The sequence below is a fragment of the Chiloscyllium punctatum genome, chromosome 44 (genome assembly GCF_047496795.1).
Source record: "Chiloscyllium punctatum isolate Juve2018m chromosome 44, sChiPun1.3, whole genome shotgun sequence".
Lineage (NCBI taxonomy): Eukaryota > Metazoa > Chordata > Chondrichthyes > Orectolobiformes > Hemiscylliidae > Chiloscyllium > Chiloscyllium punctatum.
This window is the reverse complement of record NC_092782.1, coordinates 53140501-53158765: the sequence shown is the minus strand read 5'-3', so window position 1 is coordinate 53158765 and position 18265 is coordinate 53140501. Positions and strand designations below refer to the sequence as shown.

Here is an 18265-nt window from a genome sequence, read left to right as displayed (position 1 = left end):
CACTTCAGCTTGAGCTCCTCCCAGTTGTCTGAAGTTGCGTGTGAGTTCGTCCACGGCAATAGTGTAGAGAAGTTAGTGCAGAGATTGGAGCGCTGTTTGTGCTCTCCGAACACCAGTTTTTTCCCCCCAAAGAAGTAGGATTTAAATAAGAATTTTAGTAGGTATGGTTGCTTTTGATGAGATACAAAACGTTTTGCCCACTAAAAGGGCTATTACTGTGGTGGATATTCAGTCACAAGCTTCCTCCACAAAGGAATTGGAGGTAAGGTTTTCTTGATTTCTTTAAGTACTTCGTGAAGCTTAATTTTAATGCTAATTTGAATGGAAATGTTATAAACGGTAAAGTTTACTTATGTATTATTATGATCCGTAAGGTTTCAAAGTATTTTTGTTATGAAAAGTTGTTTTAACGCTACGCTAGTTGCCTGGGTTCGCCCTTTATCTAAGGTACTAAGTAATTCGGCTCTGACCTTGGGCTACAGCTTGTACTCGGTGTAATCAGATACTGTTACTCGTGTGTGCTGAGAGAAAAGGCTCAGTGTGAGGACAGTCGTGCAGGACAATCATCACTGATATACTTTGCTCGCCCTTGAAAAGATTCTGGGTGCCTTGAAAAAATTCTAGGTGCCTGATAGCATGTCGAAATGGCATATGGATCAAATCTCTGGTCAGTTTAAATTCTTGCACAGTAAGAACTTTTCTTATCTTAATGGATAATATATTGCATAACTCTTAGGTTTGCAAAATGCTCTGTAATCTTTTGATTGCAAGCAGAATGTCAGTGATTGTGTTTTGCACTTAATATAATTTAGATTAGAGTGACCGATCTGGTTTATGCTGCAGAAGAAAAATGCTTCACTGCGACACAAAAATATTTCTCTTTAAAATAGCTGAAGTTTTAGAAAATAAGATACTAACATTTTAAAAGAGAAAACTAATTATCTTAATATTTGTCTCACCCTTTCTTCTCTGTCCCTGTCCAAAAGAGAGCATTTTTTAGCAATTGTGATCTCTGCTAAGCTGGTGTGAGTGAGGTTACAGGTTTTTGCCACTTCAATGTCCAACATTCAATATGACAAAGTCGTTATCAGTAGAATGAAACAGACTGTTCTGCATCTCAACTATTCATATCGCTATCTCTTTAAAAATGTATTTTGCATAATTTGTGGGCATTTTGTAGAGACTTTGGAAGATTTTAGTTGAAGTTCATGCCATTTGTGTACTTTGAACATGTTAATTTGTTGCTTTTTGTTGAGATTCAGCTGGAATAGCTTGATTGTCTCAGCTGTTCAAATGGTTGTTTTTATACTAGTTATATTCAGATGGTTGCTTCACCTCAGGGTTAACAGGCGATCACTATGCTTTTCAAGCAGTGTTTTGTGACCCTTATACTGTCTTTCCTGTTTTGATTTCAATTTGTCTTTATTATGACTAAAATTTGGCTCAGTTCATGGATTTTGTTTTCCTCTAAATACACTGCAACTTTTTTTATCCTCTGCTCTTATACACACCTTGTAAAATGTATTTTTATAAACCAAACTGAGTTAAAATGCCTGCTATTCATGGCATGAAAGTAAGCACTTTTTTTTCATGTAATATTGGATATTACATAGGGGTGGCGATACCCTAGTCGACCTGTTTCCTCTGATACAGTGCTACCTATTCAACAATCCCTGCTAGGCAAAATGTAAGTGAGTTACATGTGTATATATCCCAACTGGAGATATTGTCTTCAGAATATTATACAAGTGATACAATGTCAACAAAATGTACTGAAATTTAATGTGTAACAAAGTAACAATTGGGGAAACTGAAACAAAACAAATCCAGTATTCAGCTTCATATTTGAAATATTATGACTTTAAAATAAGATTACAAATTCAATATTGAAGTAAAATTGAAGTATTGTATCCACACTCTTGAATTAAAATGGAAATGATGCATTCTGTATTGAAATAATCAGTCAGCGGTGTTCCTTTGTTCAAGGGAGGGCTAGCTAAACATGATATAGCAAGATGCTTCCTTTGGCCATGTGGAGGTTATCAGTGAAACCTGATACAGTGGGGCTTGACCCTTTTTTTGTTGTCTGAACACTGTTAAACTACTGTCCTGCTGTTTCATCTTTTATTCTTTTGCACAACTCCAACAGACATTCTCTGCTTTAATATAATGCACAAATCACCTCTCTGTAGAGTTGAAGATATGGATTGCAACTTTCTAGTTTGGGCAACTTGGAATGAACTGGTTGCAATTTAGAGCAATACCAAACTTGGAATTGAAGTTGGAAGGAGACAACATTTGGAGCTAGAAGAAAAAGACTTTTTTAATACAAATTTCAATTTTCAATCGAAAATAATCAACAGAAAATAACTTTTAACAATGTGGAAAATGTGGGCATGATAATGTAATTGTTACTAATAATCTGAGACTTCAAAATCACTGAAACTTCTATCAAACACAACCTAATTAGTTCACTGTCCTCTAGCTGGTGTATCCCACTGTACTTTTGTTTTCCCTACATGTGACTATTTCCAGACCAATATTGATTAACTGCTCTGAAGGTGCTGAACACATCATTCAAAAGAATTGGCCTGCTACAAAGAATTGCAGCAAATGGGCCCCTATCATTGCCTTGTGGAAGGGCAAAGGGATGAATATTTAATGCTGGTCTCATCTGATATGCCCACACTTATATTCATGAATCCTGAATAAAGGCAACTAGCAAAGTGAATGCTGATCTATAAAACTGATTAATAGGGTACAAATATTGGCAGTCATGTGAGTGTTTTTAATTTGCTCATTCTGTATGGGGTCCAGTTTTGGTTGTCATGTATCTGGAAGAGAGCTTTTCAAACCCTGGAAATATTGTGGCAAAGAGTTTCTGGTCTGAGCTAGCAGTTAGTTAGGAAAGTGGGAAGTGCGAAAATTGGATTGTCACTTTTTTGGGGGGAACTTTAGATTTCATTGAATCTATGATATGAAAATGTGTATCCAGAACTTTGGCTAAGTTGCCCAGAAATTGTACAAATTTCAAACTTGAAGATTTCAGTCCTAACACACTCTACACTTGGTGCAATGCAGGGAGCAGAGTTAAGGTAGTGGAGGAACCTTCCAGATGGCCTGGACTTTTACGTAAAGTTTCATTCGATTAAAATGGTGATGGAGCTTTATAAATTCAGAACACCATACCGCCTGCAAACATTTTTCCACAAATATGTAAATGCGTGAAGTGATTTAAAAATTGGCTGAATTTGATAAATCCATTTTGAGGTGTCCATTCCTTTGCCAAAATCAGAAGATTGATGTTTGAAGGGATTTTTCTTGCTACAGGATGCACATGTTGGAAATTTTTTGATTGTCCTAAAGACTATTCTTCTTCTCTAACATCCTTTTTGAAAAGTTTATAGCTTGTGATTTATATAACTTCCTGTCCAATCAATCCAGTTTCGTTTCAGATGTGAAATTTTACTTTCGTGAAGTTTTTGGGAAACGAAATGGTTGTACAAAACAGCATTTACGTAAGAGAGCCTGACACAACCCTTGAGTATAATTAATAATCACATTTGTAATGTTAAATTTTTTTCACAAAGTCACTCTTTTTTTTAAAACAAAATGCTGTGACTGAGCTGATCACCACCTACAGACTCTGCATTTTTCTATAAATTATGTAGATGTTGAGTATTTTAAAAAAAAAACCCTCCTACAGCACTAACTGGATAGCAATTGGCCTCACTAATTTGTTTGCATTATACCCTATCTCTGAGCTTGATGACCTAAGTTCAGGGCCCACTTACTCTGGAGATGTCATACTGCATCAGGACAGATTGACAGTCCACACTGTACAGATTAACAATTACTTTGTTTTACATGTATAATATTGTCCCTAAGTGCTGAGCCCAATTATGGCCACCAAACAACATACTTCATCTGGTACTAGGAGCTAATAGTTTTCCACTGGCTGTAGAGTACTTTAAACATGTTCTAGGAAGCAACGAGAAAAGGTTTAATTTCAATCAAAAAACATCATATTTTGCCATGTGCTTACTGCCACAAGCAAACTTGCACACATGCAGATATTTGAATATAGATTTATTAATATACAGCTGTCATTTGCAGAGCTGGTTTTTCAGCATTATCTTAACAAGCATCTTCTTGATGATCACTACCTGTGGAAGTTGAGAATCAAGAATCTGGGTGGTTTGGTGTCACTTTGACAGCTGCCCTATATGTCAAGTGTGAAGAATTCACACTTAATCATGGGACAAAAGGAACAGATCTGTCTTGATTCCTGAATTCTTCCTGCTGTACAGCCATTTGATACGATCTGTCACCCCATTGTCAGAATAATTCCTGTTTCTTGTCTTTAGCCAACAGCTTGAATTAGAAATTGCTGCTAATTTGAATTTCAGTGGGTGGTTTCAACTGTTGGAATTAACAATTACAAAGAGTTTGTGTAGCTAACTTGAGAAGTTAGCATTCCATACTAATTGCATCATTTCCTACTTAATCTATTTAACAATTTCCCCAACTGCTAGCTTTAAACAAATTATTCTTGTTGCAAAACAGTTCTTGTAGCAATTCTAAATTTCAGCATACCTTCAGTTCTATTTTAGTCTGTAAACCCTAACCCAGCATCAATGCCCAGAGTGAAAGAACAGTACTGTTCTCAAAGAAGTCTGGCATGGTTCATGTGGTGGTCCCATTTACAGTATTACAATATAGAATCAGTCACCTTTGTAAAATAGACCAACTGCAGATGCGAGAAATCTGAAACAAAACAAGTTGATGGTAGATCTAAAGGTCAGTGGATTCAAAAGTTAACTTGTTTATCCACAGATGCTAAGTTTTTTTTACTTTTCCACACTAAGTAAGTAACAGGCCCTTCGTCCCAACAAGTCCACACCAACCCACCCAGACCCATTCCCCTACATTTACACCTTCACCTAACACTACGGGCAATTTAGCATGGCCAATTCACTTCACTTGCACCGGAGGATGTGCAAACTCCACACAGTCAGTCGCTTGAGGCGGGAATTGAACCTGGGTCTCTGGCGCTGTGAGGCAGCGGTGCTAACCACTGCCACCGTGCCACCCAACTGTAAGAGAGCAACATTCATAATTGAGCTGATACTAACAGCAGCAAGCTCTGTTAGTTGTTTAAAAAGGTTATAGGGAGAAGGCAGTGTTATGTGATGGAGGAATAAGTCCGAGCATGGCAGCATTTGAGATTTGCAAAAATCCCCAAAAAGTCAAATGCAAGAGTATTTTTAAAACACAGCAACTGGGGATTGTTAACAGTCCAGAGTGCCTTTCCACTGAAGTTGTGCCATCTAAGTTTTTTTTGCTTATAGAAGAAACCTTTTTTAAAATGCCAGTATATGGAGTAGCATAGGCCTATGTAATATCAATAAGTTTAGATCAGTGTCTCCATGTATGTAGTCAAATATTCATTTGTCAAGTAAGTGTCACCCCCAAGGATCAAATAACCTTGGGTTATCTATAGCATCCATCCATGGCTAGGTGTCAACTTAGTGCCTACAATAAGAGGCTGCAGCTGTTTAACACGTAAATTTGCACAACAAAAACTTTTAAAAGTCTCCCTTATGGAAGGTCCTATAGTTTAACATTCTAATATCCTCTAATTATCAGTGTTGAAAATTGAATACATCAAACAAGATCTTGCTGCTCATGGCACTCTGAGAATTTGCTTTGGAGAACTGCAACTTTTTAAAATGTTGAATTGAAAAGGAATTGTCTGAAAGATCATTATTTCTTAAAAATGACCCATATCAGCCAGTATAACCCAAAATCATCTCAATTAGGAAGAGGTATTTTCAACTTTTTTTTTTCTAGATTTAGCTGTATGTAAGGAATTGGGAAGTGCGCTAATGCGGCTAGTTGAGTGTTGACTCAGAACACCCACTTCTTCCATCCAGACTGAGGCTAATGAATGAGAGAAGTGGTGGAATAAAAATGGCTTGTCACATATTGGTGAAAGGTGTGCAAGTTGACCATTGTGTTGGAACTTGTATAAAAAGTGGGAATTGTGATTATAGGCAGAAAATGTTTAAATGTGAACTGAAGTTTCAACCGGGAAATCTAAACTCTGCATTCTTATTGACAGATATGCTGGTTGTTTCTGACACTGTTTGAAAGCTTACCAGTTATTTTTGGAAGGGGCATGGGAGGTTCAAGCAGCATAGCCACAGGTTGATTCTGTCTCCGCTTCAAGGAAGAGGACAGTGATTTTACATGCAGGAACACTTCTTAAAACAAAGTCACAAGTTTTCCACTTCGTGCAAAGCAAGATTGCAGAGGAACTAAAATCAATGTCTGACTTTTCTGCCCCAAGGGAAATGTTTTTTTTTCAATTGAACATTGCTTGAAATATAAGCTATTTGAATGTATTCTAGCTGCTTAACTAAGCTGTAACACAATTTGTACAAGTGTGCCTGGCAAGTATGGGCAGAACACATGTATTGGGTAATGTATTTTGGTTATTCCTTGCATTCACCATTGAATGCAAATGTTATGGAAAGTAAACAGCAGAAGTACTGGAGTTTATTGTACAGGTGCAGTTACTCATTAAACTAAAGAGACAATGGAGAAAATGATAGAAGTAAGCAGGTGCTGGAAAGTGGGATTAAAGTGCCATTCATGATGACTCATATACTGAAGCAACCCATGTCCATTTGCAGCAAGACCTCCCAGGCTCTGGCTGATGAGGGACAAGTAGAATTCTTGCCACAAATGTCAGGCAATGACTGTCTTCCATGGGAGTGTGTGAACATCTCACATGTGCACGCGCACCTCTGAATCATCCTCTGTCAACATCCTGGGGACTGCCATGTGACAAGACACTGAACTGGGCTAACCGTATAAATACGAATGTTACAAGAGCAAGTCACATGCAAGGAGGTCTGTGGTGAATACATAAGCTCAACACCATTTAAGAATGCAGCAGTCTGTTGATTAGCATCCTATCCATTACATTCCACACTTTACCTTCGTGGCCAGCACAGATGTGGACTAAAGGACCTGTCCCTGTAGCATATAGTTCTATGATGAGCAGTGATTGTTTATGACACTGTGCTGAAGGGCCTTTTTTTTTCTGCTCCAAACTGGACTCCAAGCAGTTGACAAGTGGCAGCTGTTTGTTCTTGCTTAACAGTTTTGTTCAAGTTAGATCAAAATTTATTGACAGCATTTTAGTCAGTCACGCAGCATAGAAAAAGACCTTTTGGCCCATGTTTGTGTTAACCAACAAACTCCAAACTACACTGCTCCCATTTACCTGCACTTGGTCCATAGCCTCTTATGCCCTGATATTATAAGTAATCAAAATGCTGCTTAAATGTTGCAAGAGTACCTGCCTCCACTCGTGGGCAACATGTACCTATTGCCCTCTGGGTGAAAATAATTTTCTTATCTGCTCTAAGTACTTGTTCATCTTAAACTTACGCTCTCTGGTCTGAGTCATGTCTGCTATGGGGAAGAGATTCTTACAAAATAAGGCATAGAGTAGATTGTATATCTGACTTTTTTTCCCTTGACTTTCCAAATCTATTTCCTTAGGTTTTTTTTTCTCTTGCATTACAATACAGCAATACAAAATTGATCTGAATCTACATTGGGTTAATTTGGGGTGGCAATACTGCTAGCTAAAGGGATGTTGTTGTCTTCCATCAGCAGAGTAGCTACATTGGGCAGTATCTGAGTCAGTGAACTGTATACAAGGAGTGTTCACTGTATACTGTAGTTTTTTTTTGGCATCCAGTACTGCACTTCAGTGTTAAAGAACTGTGCAGCAGGCACAACATTCAGATGTTGTGTGAAGTGCCTTTGTGCCCATTAGTGTTAGTGATGACTGACAGGAAGTGAAGAAATGTAAGGTTGATGTCAATCTAATTTGCTAATCTGTTTTGTAGCTCTTCTGTTGCTATTTGTGCCAATCATTTGCCATCCACCGAGCAGACATTCTCATTGTCCTGTCATTGGAAACATAGATTTTCTTCAGGTATCATTTTGAGCTTCTACTTCTCTAATAGAGTAGGTACCTGCTAAACATATCCAACCATGGATTGCTGACCTAATTGGACTGCCTTTAAGAATAAAGATAAGCAGGACAGTGCTGTAGAGGAGTTGGAGACCAGACTTTAAAATGTTGTGGGACCACAATTTAAATGCAATAACCCTCATCAATAACAAGGTGACATTGTGCAGGTGAACACTGGAGACAACTGAACTTGCCTTGTAACACTCCAGTTCACACCTAGTAATGTGCTGTTTCAGCATTCCTGTTGGAACACAAGCTACATAATGGGACCTACTGATCACTTCAGGCATGCTTTCACCTTATCTCTATCGTTTGTTTTTTTTTAACCTTGAGCAAAGTACTCAATTCATGCCAGCCCTCAAATCACTGGCATGCAGTTGATGCAACCATTGCATGCAAGAAATGCTACCTGGAAAAACCTTTTCACATGGCTCAAACTTTTTTCCCCACTGTCTTTTGAGCTTCTGTGTCTTATTTGAATTCCAGAAGACAAGAACTGGTCTGTTTTCCCCCTGGTGTGAAACACTCCAGATCCAGGTAAAATCAGATCTGTGCATTGTATTGCATCAATTTTCTTCAATGTCATGTACCATGAGAATTAACTCATGGATGGGAGACCCTCTGAGCTGAATTAAGAATAATTCAGTAGTCTACTTAATTTATGATAGAATCTCATCTGTTAAAATTGCTTCCTTTCTTTCTGTATTTCTCTTGCATTTAAAACTTCTAGTCTCTATTTCCTGATTTCCCCTGGCCTCTTTGATAGGGTATTTCGCCTGCCAGCTCACAACACTGTCATCTCCTGCATCAGATGGCAAGCTTCAAATTTAACATCTTGTGATTATCTTATTTAGTAGTTGGACAAGACCTTTTTAAGATTAGCCTTGGCTGCCTGATGCCCATGCCAAGACATTGGTTTCCCCAACATATTGCTAAATCATTTGAAAAGCATTCAGGTAGTGGTTATCATGAGTTGCTGGTCTTTAGCTGTGTAAAAGGAGTGAATAAATAAACTGAGGGATGTTCTCTGTTTCTAATTAAACATGATCCATTACTGAAAATTTAATACTTGTAGTAAAATGTCCTTTTTGTATTCAAATGAAGGCAAAGGAGAGGTGGGAAATAAAACAAGGAACAGTAGGTGGTCTTCTTGGAGTTGAGTTTATAGGCATTTCAATAAAAGTTCAGGAAGAGCACATGTCAGTCTAATGTCCAAACTGCTGCTGTTCTGTACTGTTCTCAGATATTTGTACAGTTACAATAAATTTGACACAGCAAAATTTTTATTCACCAGAGGACAAATGTTTCTCTATCTCTTGCCACTCAATTAAAAATAGTCACTGTTCCTGCCTTAGTCAAGTCTGGCCAAATTCTACTCCAGTCAGTAACAAGACACTGCTTTTATCTGCCTTGAGAACATTGAAAGTGTTTGTATATTTGGTGTGTGAACAGATACCTACCTTTATTGCTAATCTGATGTAGTCAAATTCTTTGGGGCTCCTTTAAAATCATCATGTTCACAAACTATACTTTTTCCTCTCTTCTAGGAGCCAAGCAACAAACGGGTTCGGCCCTTGTCACGTGTATCATCTCTGGCAAATTTAATATCCCCATCAAAAAATGGTGCAGTCAGACGCTTTGGTCAAACATTACAGGTAATATTTCTTGGTTTTTTTTTGCTTAACAGACCTTATTAGAATAGCTTAGGAGTTTGTGAGTATCTTTAAAACATTTCGATCTCTCAAGCATTTAATAAAGCCTGCCCCCCTCTTCCACAAGTGTTATCAGCAGTTTAATACTGTCTGACATTGTCAAAACCGTTCTGTCAAAAGCACCATTTAAGAAATGTTTTGATTTGATTAACAGCAAGCTCCTCATTGTCAACCTTGTTCTCCTCTTTTGACTTCCCCCTTGGAAGGATATTTACTGATGAGGAAATTTCTATCAGTACAAACTTGGCTTTGGTCACCTTGAGGCTGCTAAAATATTTTAACTACAGTTCAGGTTTAAAGATCATTGTGTTGAGTTTTTGTTCAGCTTTATATTATGTACGTGAAATCCTTTCAGTTCACTTATCTTTGTATCAAAACAAACTTTGTACACTTCCGAATATATGTATAGACGTCAATGAAGTTTGACCTGTTTTGCTGGCTAAAAGTCACAAAGTTGACTTTTATGATCAGCTGCAATTTAACCAAAATAAGCTATAAGAATCAGCATGCTGGTGCAGTGTGGTTGAGCCAGACTGAAGTCTGACACATTTGATTTGGAGAAAATCTTGATCACTGTGAATCTTGTTGGTTTGGAGGGAGCTCCTGAACATCTACCTAGTTTAGATGAAAAAAAATAATCAACAAGTCCACATGAGTATGTGCCATCTTATCAGCTTTTCTATATATTACTGGGTGTTAGTGTTAGATTTCCCCTTGCGTGAAACCAAAGCTACACCATTTCAAAGTAAACCGTCCACAAAGAAATTTCTTTCTTTTAAGACAAAGGTTATAGTGTTTTAAAGCTATCTTCAAATCTGATTTAAATGCTTTATTGCCTTGTTATTGGAATGCTAACAGCCCTGATTTTCTATCTACAGAGATCCATAACATTCCGCACTGACACCAAATCGCCAGGTTGCTCTCAAAAGCTATGCAGCAAAACCTCAGCCCCAACTCCACCTAAAAGGCACAATAGCAAATTGTGGTCTGAGACTCTTGATATGAGTACAAAGAAGAATTTTTCTTCAAAGGAAATTAAGCGGCAAGAGGTATAAAATACATGAAGTAGAAAATTTTCAGGGCGTTTTATATATAAGGGCAAAATATATCAAGAAAACATCAAAGCTGTTTTGAAGAAAAATGTTTTAAATTGTGGACCTCTTGAAGAAAGCTGAAATGTTAGTGTAATCATTTTTCCATGTTGGCATTATTTTAAGAATTGTAGAGGCTATATTTAGCCATGTAGATCCATCGTTTGTTTAATTTGGCCTATCAGTGATATTACTACTTCCAAAATCCACAATTGTTTGTTCTTCTCAGGGCAGTTAATTTACAGTGATATCCAGTTAGACTTAACATCAAACTCAAAACTGTTTCCACATGTTAATCCTGCACGCAAGTGCAGGTTAAATTTTGACCAGCTGCACCCTGTAATGAGCATTGGATTTGAAAACTAAAAGAATACAATAATGGGCACAGTTAAATTTAAATGAGAAATAATCTTGGGCCAATAAACTAACTTTTTAAAATGATCATGGTAACATCCTATTTTTTGCATTTGCTTCGTGCCAAGTACATGTCATCAGGATTTGCTTTTTGTTTTCCAGGCTATATTTGAACTGGTTCGAGGGGAACAGGACTTAATTGAAGACCTAAAATTAGCAAGAAAGGTCAGTATTCTAGTGAAGGCATGCAGTACTTAAAAATAACAATCGTTATTTGGCAGTATTTTAAACTATTCCTTGTAGGAGTTAACTCCTGAAGTCGTCTTTTTTGGATAAATGTATAATCCTGTGAGGCTTGCCAGCTTAAGAGGCTGGTTTAATGAAATGATTGTATAAGAGTGCTTATAAGATGAATTAAACAGTAAGCTGTTTCATGTTTGTTCTTTCATGGGAGGTTAGTGTCAATAACAAGACTAGCACTTGTGCTCATTCCAAATTGTCTTTGGCTTACTGGGTGAGGTGAGGGCAGTTAAAAATCAGCAACATCGCTGTGGATCTGGAGTCTTGCATAGGCTAGATTAAGGAACACCGATTTCCTTCCCAAGGAACATTAGTGTGCCAAATGGAGTTTTAAAATTGATAGTTTCATGGTCAGAGTTACTAATGCTAGTTTTCCGTTTCGGAATTGTCAATGGAATTTTAAATTCCACCAACTGCTGTGGTGGGTTTAGAACCTTGTGCCCACTGCTTGGACTTGGATTACTGGGTTATTGCATGACCACCCTCTGCCTAGAAGACTTCATAACTGCTTTTTGTAGCAAAGTTTTTTTTTAAGTCAGTGGTAGCAGTGCTAATTTTGGGTTATTTAAAAATGCCAATCTTTTATTTTCTTTTAAAATTGATCAATCTGGTGGTATGAGCATTGGGATTCATGTCTGCTTTTGTCATTTAAAAGCTACTTAAGAAATGATTATAAATATTGTCATTTATATGTTTGTATTCAGGCTTATCATGATCCTATGCTGAAATTGTCAATTATGACTGAAGAAGAATTGACAAAGATATTTGGAGCTCTTGATTCTTATATCCCTTTGCATGAAGGTGAATATTGCTTTTGTGAAGGAAGTATTAAACCATTTATGCAATTCTATTTAAGATTATGAATTCTGTCTTAAGTCCAATCTTTCAATGAGCATCTTTGTATGCTAAGTATGCAAATCATAACTGTAATTCACAATTATTAACTCTTGCTACCAAATCTTGTACTGCCTCAGTTATTCAAATATTAAATGCTATAGTGATGTATTGACTTTGAATCTTGTTTTGAAGTTAATTATATGTAATGCATACATTTCCTTTTTTACTTGAGGTTTTTTAAATCTCCAAGTTGATTGATTGATTGAAGCTGCTGACAATCAAATGTATTTGTTTTCTTCCAGATCTGCTGACCAAACTTGCAAAAACTACAAAACAAGATGGGACAGTGGAACAAATTGGTCAAATTCTTGTTAGCTGGGTGAGTTGCTTTTATATCAGAAACAAAACGTTGCTTTTTTGGGAATAATCAAAGTCTTTACACTTGATTTTAATAATCACCATTATCAAATTTACCTGATGTTACTTCTGTAACAAAAGCTGACCTTGGTTAATGATACAGATGGCACTGAAACAAGCAGCCGTTACTGAAGGCCTTTGTAAAAAAAAAAAATCAGTTACCAGGTACTATGCATTCAAGTCAATGCTAGTACTGTCTAAATATGTAATTCTGAATTTATTTGAAAATGACCCAAGTTTAGTTAAAAGGAAAGGCCTCCACTTCGATTTCATATCAGAACAATTTTTCTGAATCTTATGGGGTGGCAAACGTTCCATTGCCTGAAATAGCAATACCTAAGGCTACTTTTTCCTGCATGTTGATTTCCCTAGTTCAGTTATCCAGAACATTACAGCTTGTGATTTTAATTATGATATTTGTTTCTGGAAGAATTTTTAATAAAATGTTTGACTCTTCAAATGTAATGCAAAGTTATTTCATTTCATTTTCTCTCCAGTTACCACGGCTTGATGAATACAAGGAATACTGCAGTAATCAACTGGCAGCAAAAGCGCTCTTGGATCAAAAGAAGCAGGACAAGAGAGTGCAGGATTTCCTTCAGCGTTGTCTAGAGTCACCCTTTAGCAGGAAACTGGACCTTTGGAGTTTCCTGGACATTCCTCGCAGCCGGTTGGTCAAGTACCCCTTGCTGTTAAAGGAGATCTTGCGACATACACCTACTGATCACTTGGATCAAAAGAGCCTGGAAGATGCAGTGAGTACCTATACTGGATAAAAGCTATATTGTCATTGAGGATTACAGTAGAACCTTGATTATCTGAGATGGGCAGGGAGTATTTTGTTTGGATAACTGTTCACATAATTGATCTGATCGTAAACAAGTGTAATTTGAGTGCTGGTTATCCGGCAATGCACGCCATAGTGCAGTTTAGCTGATAACTGATCTGTTGTAAACAAGTGATGATTTGAGCGCTGATGATGTTTTGGTTATCTGGTAATACACTCCATAGTGCCGTTTAACCAATAACTGAATGCTGAGTTGCCTAATATTGTTTTTCCGGGACCTTGAGATCTTCGGATAATCCAAAATTTGGATAATTGACATCTGGATAATCGAGGTTGTACTGTAATTGCTTTAAATGAAAATCATGCTTTGACATTCTGTAGATCAGATTATTAAAATTACAGAAGATGAATGAAAATGTACCTGCTTTGCTTTTTGAAGAATACATTAGCTACTTGATTTTAATACCCCCTTGTGAATGTTCCATTGACCGTCTAACAAATTATTACTTAATTCTACCTTTTTTTTTTTCTTTATTTACTCCTGGAACCTCTTGTTTAGAAAACCATTTAGGCCCCCTGCTGAAAAATAATCTTTTCATTTTTGAGCTATCAATTGATGCATCGTCAGCTTACCCTCTGTACAATATAATTCCTTTTTATAATGTGGGTTAAAGTACACTTGATGTTCCATCACCAAAACAATGAACTGCAGAAGTTGCAAGTCCAAAAACAAAAACTGAAGTTGTTGGTAAAAGTCAGCAGATCTGGCAACATCTGTGGAGTCAAAGCCGAGTTAATGTCCAGTGACCCTTCTTCAGATCTCAAGAAAAGTCCCTGCATCTGAAAAGTTAACTGTTTCTCTCTTCACATGCTACCAAGCCAGCTGAGTTTCTCCAGTTTTTAATGTTCTACCACTTTTGCATTCAGCACACTGTGTGTATATAAATTTTAGATTCCTATTTTAGCTTTCCAGTGGCTTTTCTCCTGAAAGCATTTCCCTAAGTATTTGTACCTCTGTTCTACTCTGCAGCTATGATCTACTAAAAGAGTAGAGAGCTTCTCTTGTGTGTGACTGTGCAATATCTTAAATGAACCACTTTTGAGACTTTGGTGGGTCACTTTGCACAAAGTCTTCACATATTTTGGGTGCTGTGCATCCATGTGGCTTGCAACCAAAATGTTGCCTGTAAGTTCATGTGGAAATGCTTAGAGTGAATGACAGGTGTAAGAGCTTTACACTAAATACAGGATTGAATGTTTTTCACTTTGCACGCATATAGAGTCATAGTTTGTAAAATTCCTCCACTAAAGAGTAATCCAAATGGTTGTAAATCATTTCAGTAAATGCCATTGCAGAAGATGTAACATTTGCCTATTCAACACCACCTTCAAACATACCCTGTTGTTGAAGCAGTGTTTTACTTGTACTACTCAATCTAGTTTACTGTAGTTGCTGTTTACAGTGTAGTTTTCTTTTAGATTGGTGCGATCAAATGCAGATTAGGTGGACCCTTTGCAGAACACCTCCATTCTGTCAGTCAGAATTGCCTTGGGCATGCTACATGTTCAAATGAAACTAGACACAAGCTTGAGGAACCACTAATTCTCAATTTACAGCCTTGGTTTCTATTGAATTCTAGAAACTTGATTTGCATGTTTGTTCTTGCTGTCCCATGCACCTTTTTTGATTTAAACCCATTTTACATTTTCTGTCACCACTACTTTCTTTTTTCCCCCTTTTGGGCCTGTACACCATCAGCCCCCTTGTTCATCCTCTGCCTCTCGTGAAAAGTAAATAGCGTTTTCCAACATCTTTCTGCTCTGAAGAGTCAGTCAGCCAGACCTAGCTTTCTCTAGTGTTATTTGTTTATTAATAACTGGTTGTTCATTTAAATGCATTTGCTGATCTTCAGATATTGCTTTCCAGATTGCCATTATTCAGGGAGTCTTATCAGACATCAATGTGAGAAAAGGAGAGTCTGACTGTCAATACTACATTGACAAACTGGACTATCTGGAGGATCGACAGAAAGATGCTCGAATTGAAAGCAGCAAAGTACTACTTTGCCACGGAGAGTTGCGAAACAATCGAGGAACAGTAAGTTTACCTCAGTTTGTTTTATTCTTTATATTTATAGCTATACAACAGAACAGAAACTGATCAATATGTCCAAGTGTGTCGTCATTTTAGTATGATTTTATTAACTAAATATTCTAATGAAGGATCTCTTATTCAATATGTGTAATCATTTTGCCATTTTTACCTTTTCTAGAAACTATACGTCTTTCTGTTCCAAGAAATCCTAGTCCTGACTCGTCCAGTGTCTCGGAATGACCGTCAGTGTTACCAAGTGTACCGTCAGCCAATCCCAATTCAAGATCTTCTACTGGAAGATCTTCAAGATGGAGATACCAAAATGGGAGGTTCTTTCAGAGGAGCCTTTGGCAATTCTGACAAAGGTGAGGTCAAGCTTAATTGGAACAGAGGGTGTTAGCAGCTGCATGAATTGCTGATTAGAGCTGCAGGGTAATTTTTTGTGCTTCATTTAATGCCAGAAATTTAGGCAAGTAACTTGTCAATTAATTGCAATTCAAGATAGTTTTGTTTACTGGCTTTGATGTTGAAACACTTGGTTTGCATTGGTAATATTTTGTATTTTTAAGAGTCTCTTGCTATTGTCTAGTATTGCTGCTGTTAATTTCCAGTAAATGAATGCATTTGGGTCAATTTGTCAATACTCTACGCTTGTGAAGTCAACAAAGATATCTGGTTTGCTCATCTTACGTAAAGAAGATATTAATGAATATCATAATCAAGCTATCCTTTGTCCACAAACTGTTCTCATCCAATATTTTGCTTACAGCTAAAAACATCTTCAAAGTTCGTTTCCGACATTCTGTGCAAGGACAGTCATCTCACACACTCCAGGCCAATGATATTTACAACAAACAACAGTGGATGAATTGCCTACGAAATGCCATGTCCCTCTACCAGATGTCACCTTGTCCGGTAGACCACAAGGAGCTTTTAGAGTTGAATGAAGAATCTGAGCAGATCTCACCCCAGCCAACCGATCACGCAGAAGTGCAGTCACCCACCTTTTCTGAAGTTACAGAAATGGCAGATAGTGGATCAGAAACAGGCTCCAACATGGACACAAGTGATTCTGAGCCGAACAACCTGCGCAATAGCGTAGAGAAAGAAATAGTAGAGCATTGTGATTTCTTATTGAAACAAAGCAGTGAAACAGTTGAACAGCAAGAAAAAATGACAAAGAGAACAGAAACATTAGTGTAAACATGTTTCTTGTTCAGGAAAAGACTTTATTTATACTTCTGTACAGTGTACTGTGGTGTAGCAGCAGGATTAAATTGCTAATCTTGTTTTGTTTTTGTATGTTTTATGGCAGCTATTAAACAAAGTCAGCTTTGCTGAACAACTGATCCTTTTACAAAGTGACAATAATTCAGTGATTTTTAAATTACTGGGTGGTTCACTGCAGCAGGATTAGGTTAAAGCCTCATTTGTTGCAATTTTGTCAATGGCATCTATGGTCTTACCAATATTTTTGTATAGTACATTCCCTTCTGTCGTCCATATTTCTTGTAGGCATTTAAGTTTATTTCTATGTAGTTTATAAGATTTTTATTTTGTAATTAACCAGGGAAATTTGAGATCCAACATATACTTGGGGAAAAATTGCTTAACAATTCAGACATAAAATACTTAAATTGTATGCAATTTTTAAGATCAGCAAGAATTTTGTCAAGTCAATTTCTAGGTGTTGTGCAATTCAGTCTGAGCCATTCCTGTGATTGTGTTGACTATTCACCTACTGTATGATCTTGCACAAGATCTTTGTTAAAATAAGTGTGTAAAGTGTTTTGTGCTCCTGACTACTGAGAATTACCAAAGAAGCAGATGTTGATGGATAATGGAACGTTGCAGGAAGGTCGAGAAGAATGAGCATTTAATGGAATTTTAAGGAAAGAAAAGCTGGTTAGCTAGACTAATCAGTAATTCCTCAATGAGTGAGTGTACAAGTGACTACGGCTTAAACAGCCTTGGTATTGTATATGGGAGAGAAATATATTGCAACCTAAAGTGGCACAAGTATGTTGTGGAAGTGAGTGCTGAAGGAGGAGTCTGATATGTGGTTATAACTGTGTATAATACACAAGGAAAGGTGGTACATGTGAAAAGTATTAAAGATGGGCATTCTCTGTACAAATTTTGCCTCCAATGTACAATAAAAACTGGAAAATTCTAACCTATAATTGTTTGACCAGTGTGATTTTTGCAGTTTACGCTACCTGGTAATAGCTGGTGTTTTGATTTTTGTGGGAGAACACTTAAAACCTGAGATTTCCAGTTTGAAACAAGAGTGGAAATACTTGACACATCTGGCAGCATATGAGGGAATGCTGTACCTAAAGGTAAATGACAGTTCGGTTTGAATGTTTTACACCTCCATTTTATCATGAAGCAAAACAAAAATACTGCAGACTCAGTGAAATAGATCTGACAATGCTGTAAAAACTGGGTCAAATAGCCTCTGTGGAGAGGAGCAGTAAATGGTCTGGATCTTGTTTTCTGGCAGGATGAAGGTGGTGACATGGAAAATGAGTAAGCTGCTTGCTCGCTTCCCCCTCGACTGTGTCTATGAATTAGAATTTCTTCTAATTGGTAACTGCTTGGTGGAAAAGCCCA

At 37.2% G+C, this 18265-nt stretch overlaps 1 protein-coding gene across 3 annotated transcripts in view; it reads left to right on the top strand.

Moving 5' to 3' along the window:
• net1 (neuroepithelial cell transforming 1) overlaps positions 1 to 17832 on the top strand; it is a 165810-nt gene extending 147978 nt beyond the window's left edge. For 2 of the 3 annotated variants that reach the window (XM_072562949.1, XM_072562948.1), the window contains exons 4-12: positions 9604 to 9711; positions 10647 to 10817; positions 11376 to 11438; positions 12218 to 12314; positions 12653 to 12729; positions 13265 to 13522; positions 15482 to 15652; positions 15828 to 16014; positions 16419 to 17832. In XM_072562949.1, the coding sequence (XP_072419050.1) occupies positions 9604 to 9711; positions 10647 to 10817; positions 11376 to 11438; positions 12218 to 12314; positions 12653 to 12729; positions 13265 to 13522; positions 15482 to 15652; positions 15828 to 16014; positions 16419 to 16852 (1566 nt within the window). In that variant the 3' untranslated portion in view covers positions 16853 to 17832. Of the gene's footprint in view, positions 1 to 34; positions 263 to 9603; positions 9712 to 10646; positions 10818 to 11375; positions 11439 to 12217; positions 12315 to 12652; positions 12730 to 13264; positions 13523 to 15481; positions 15653 to 15827; positions 16015 to 16418 lie in introns of those variants that run through there. The other variant, XM_072562950.1, reaches the window with a different exon arrangement.
• The last annotated feature ends 433 nt before the right edge of the window (positions 17833 to 18265 follow it).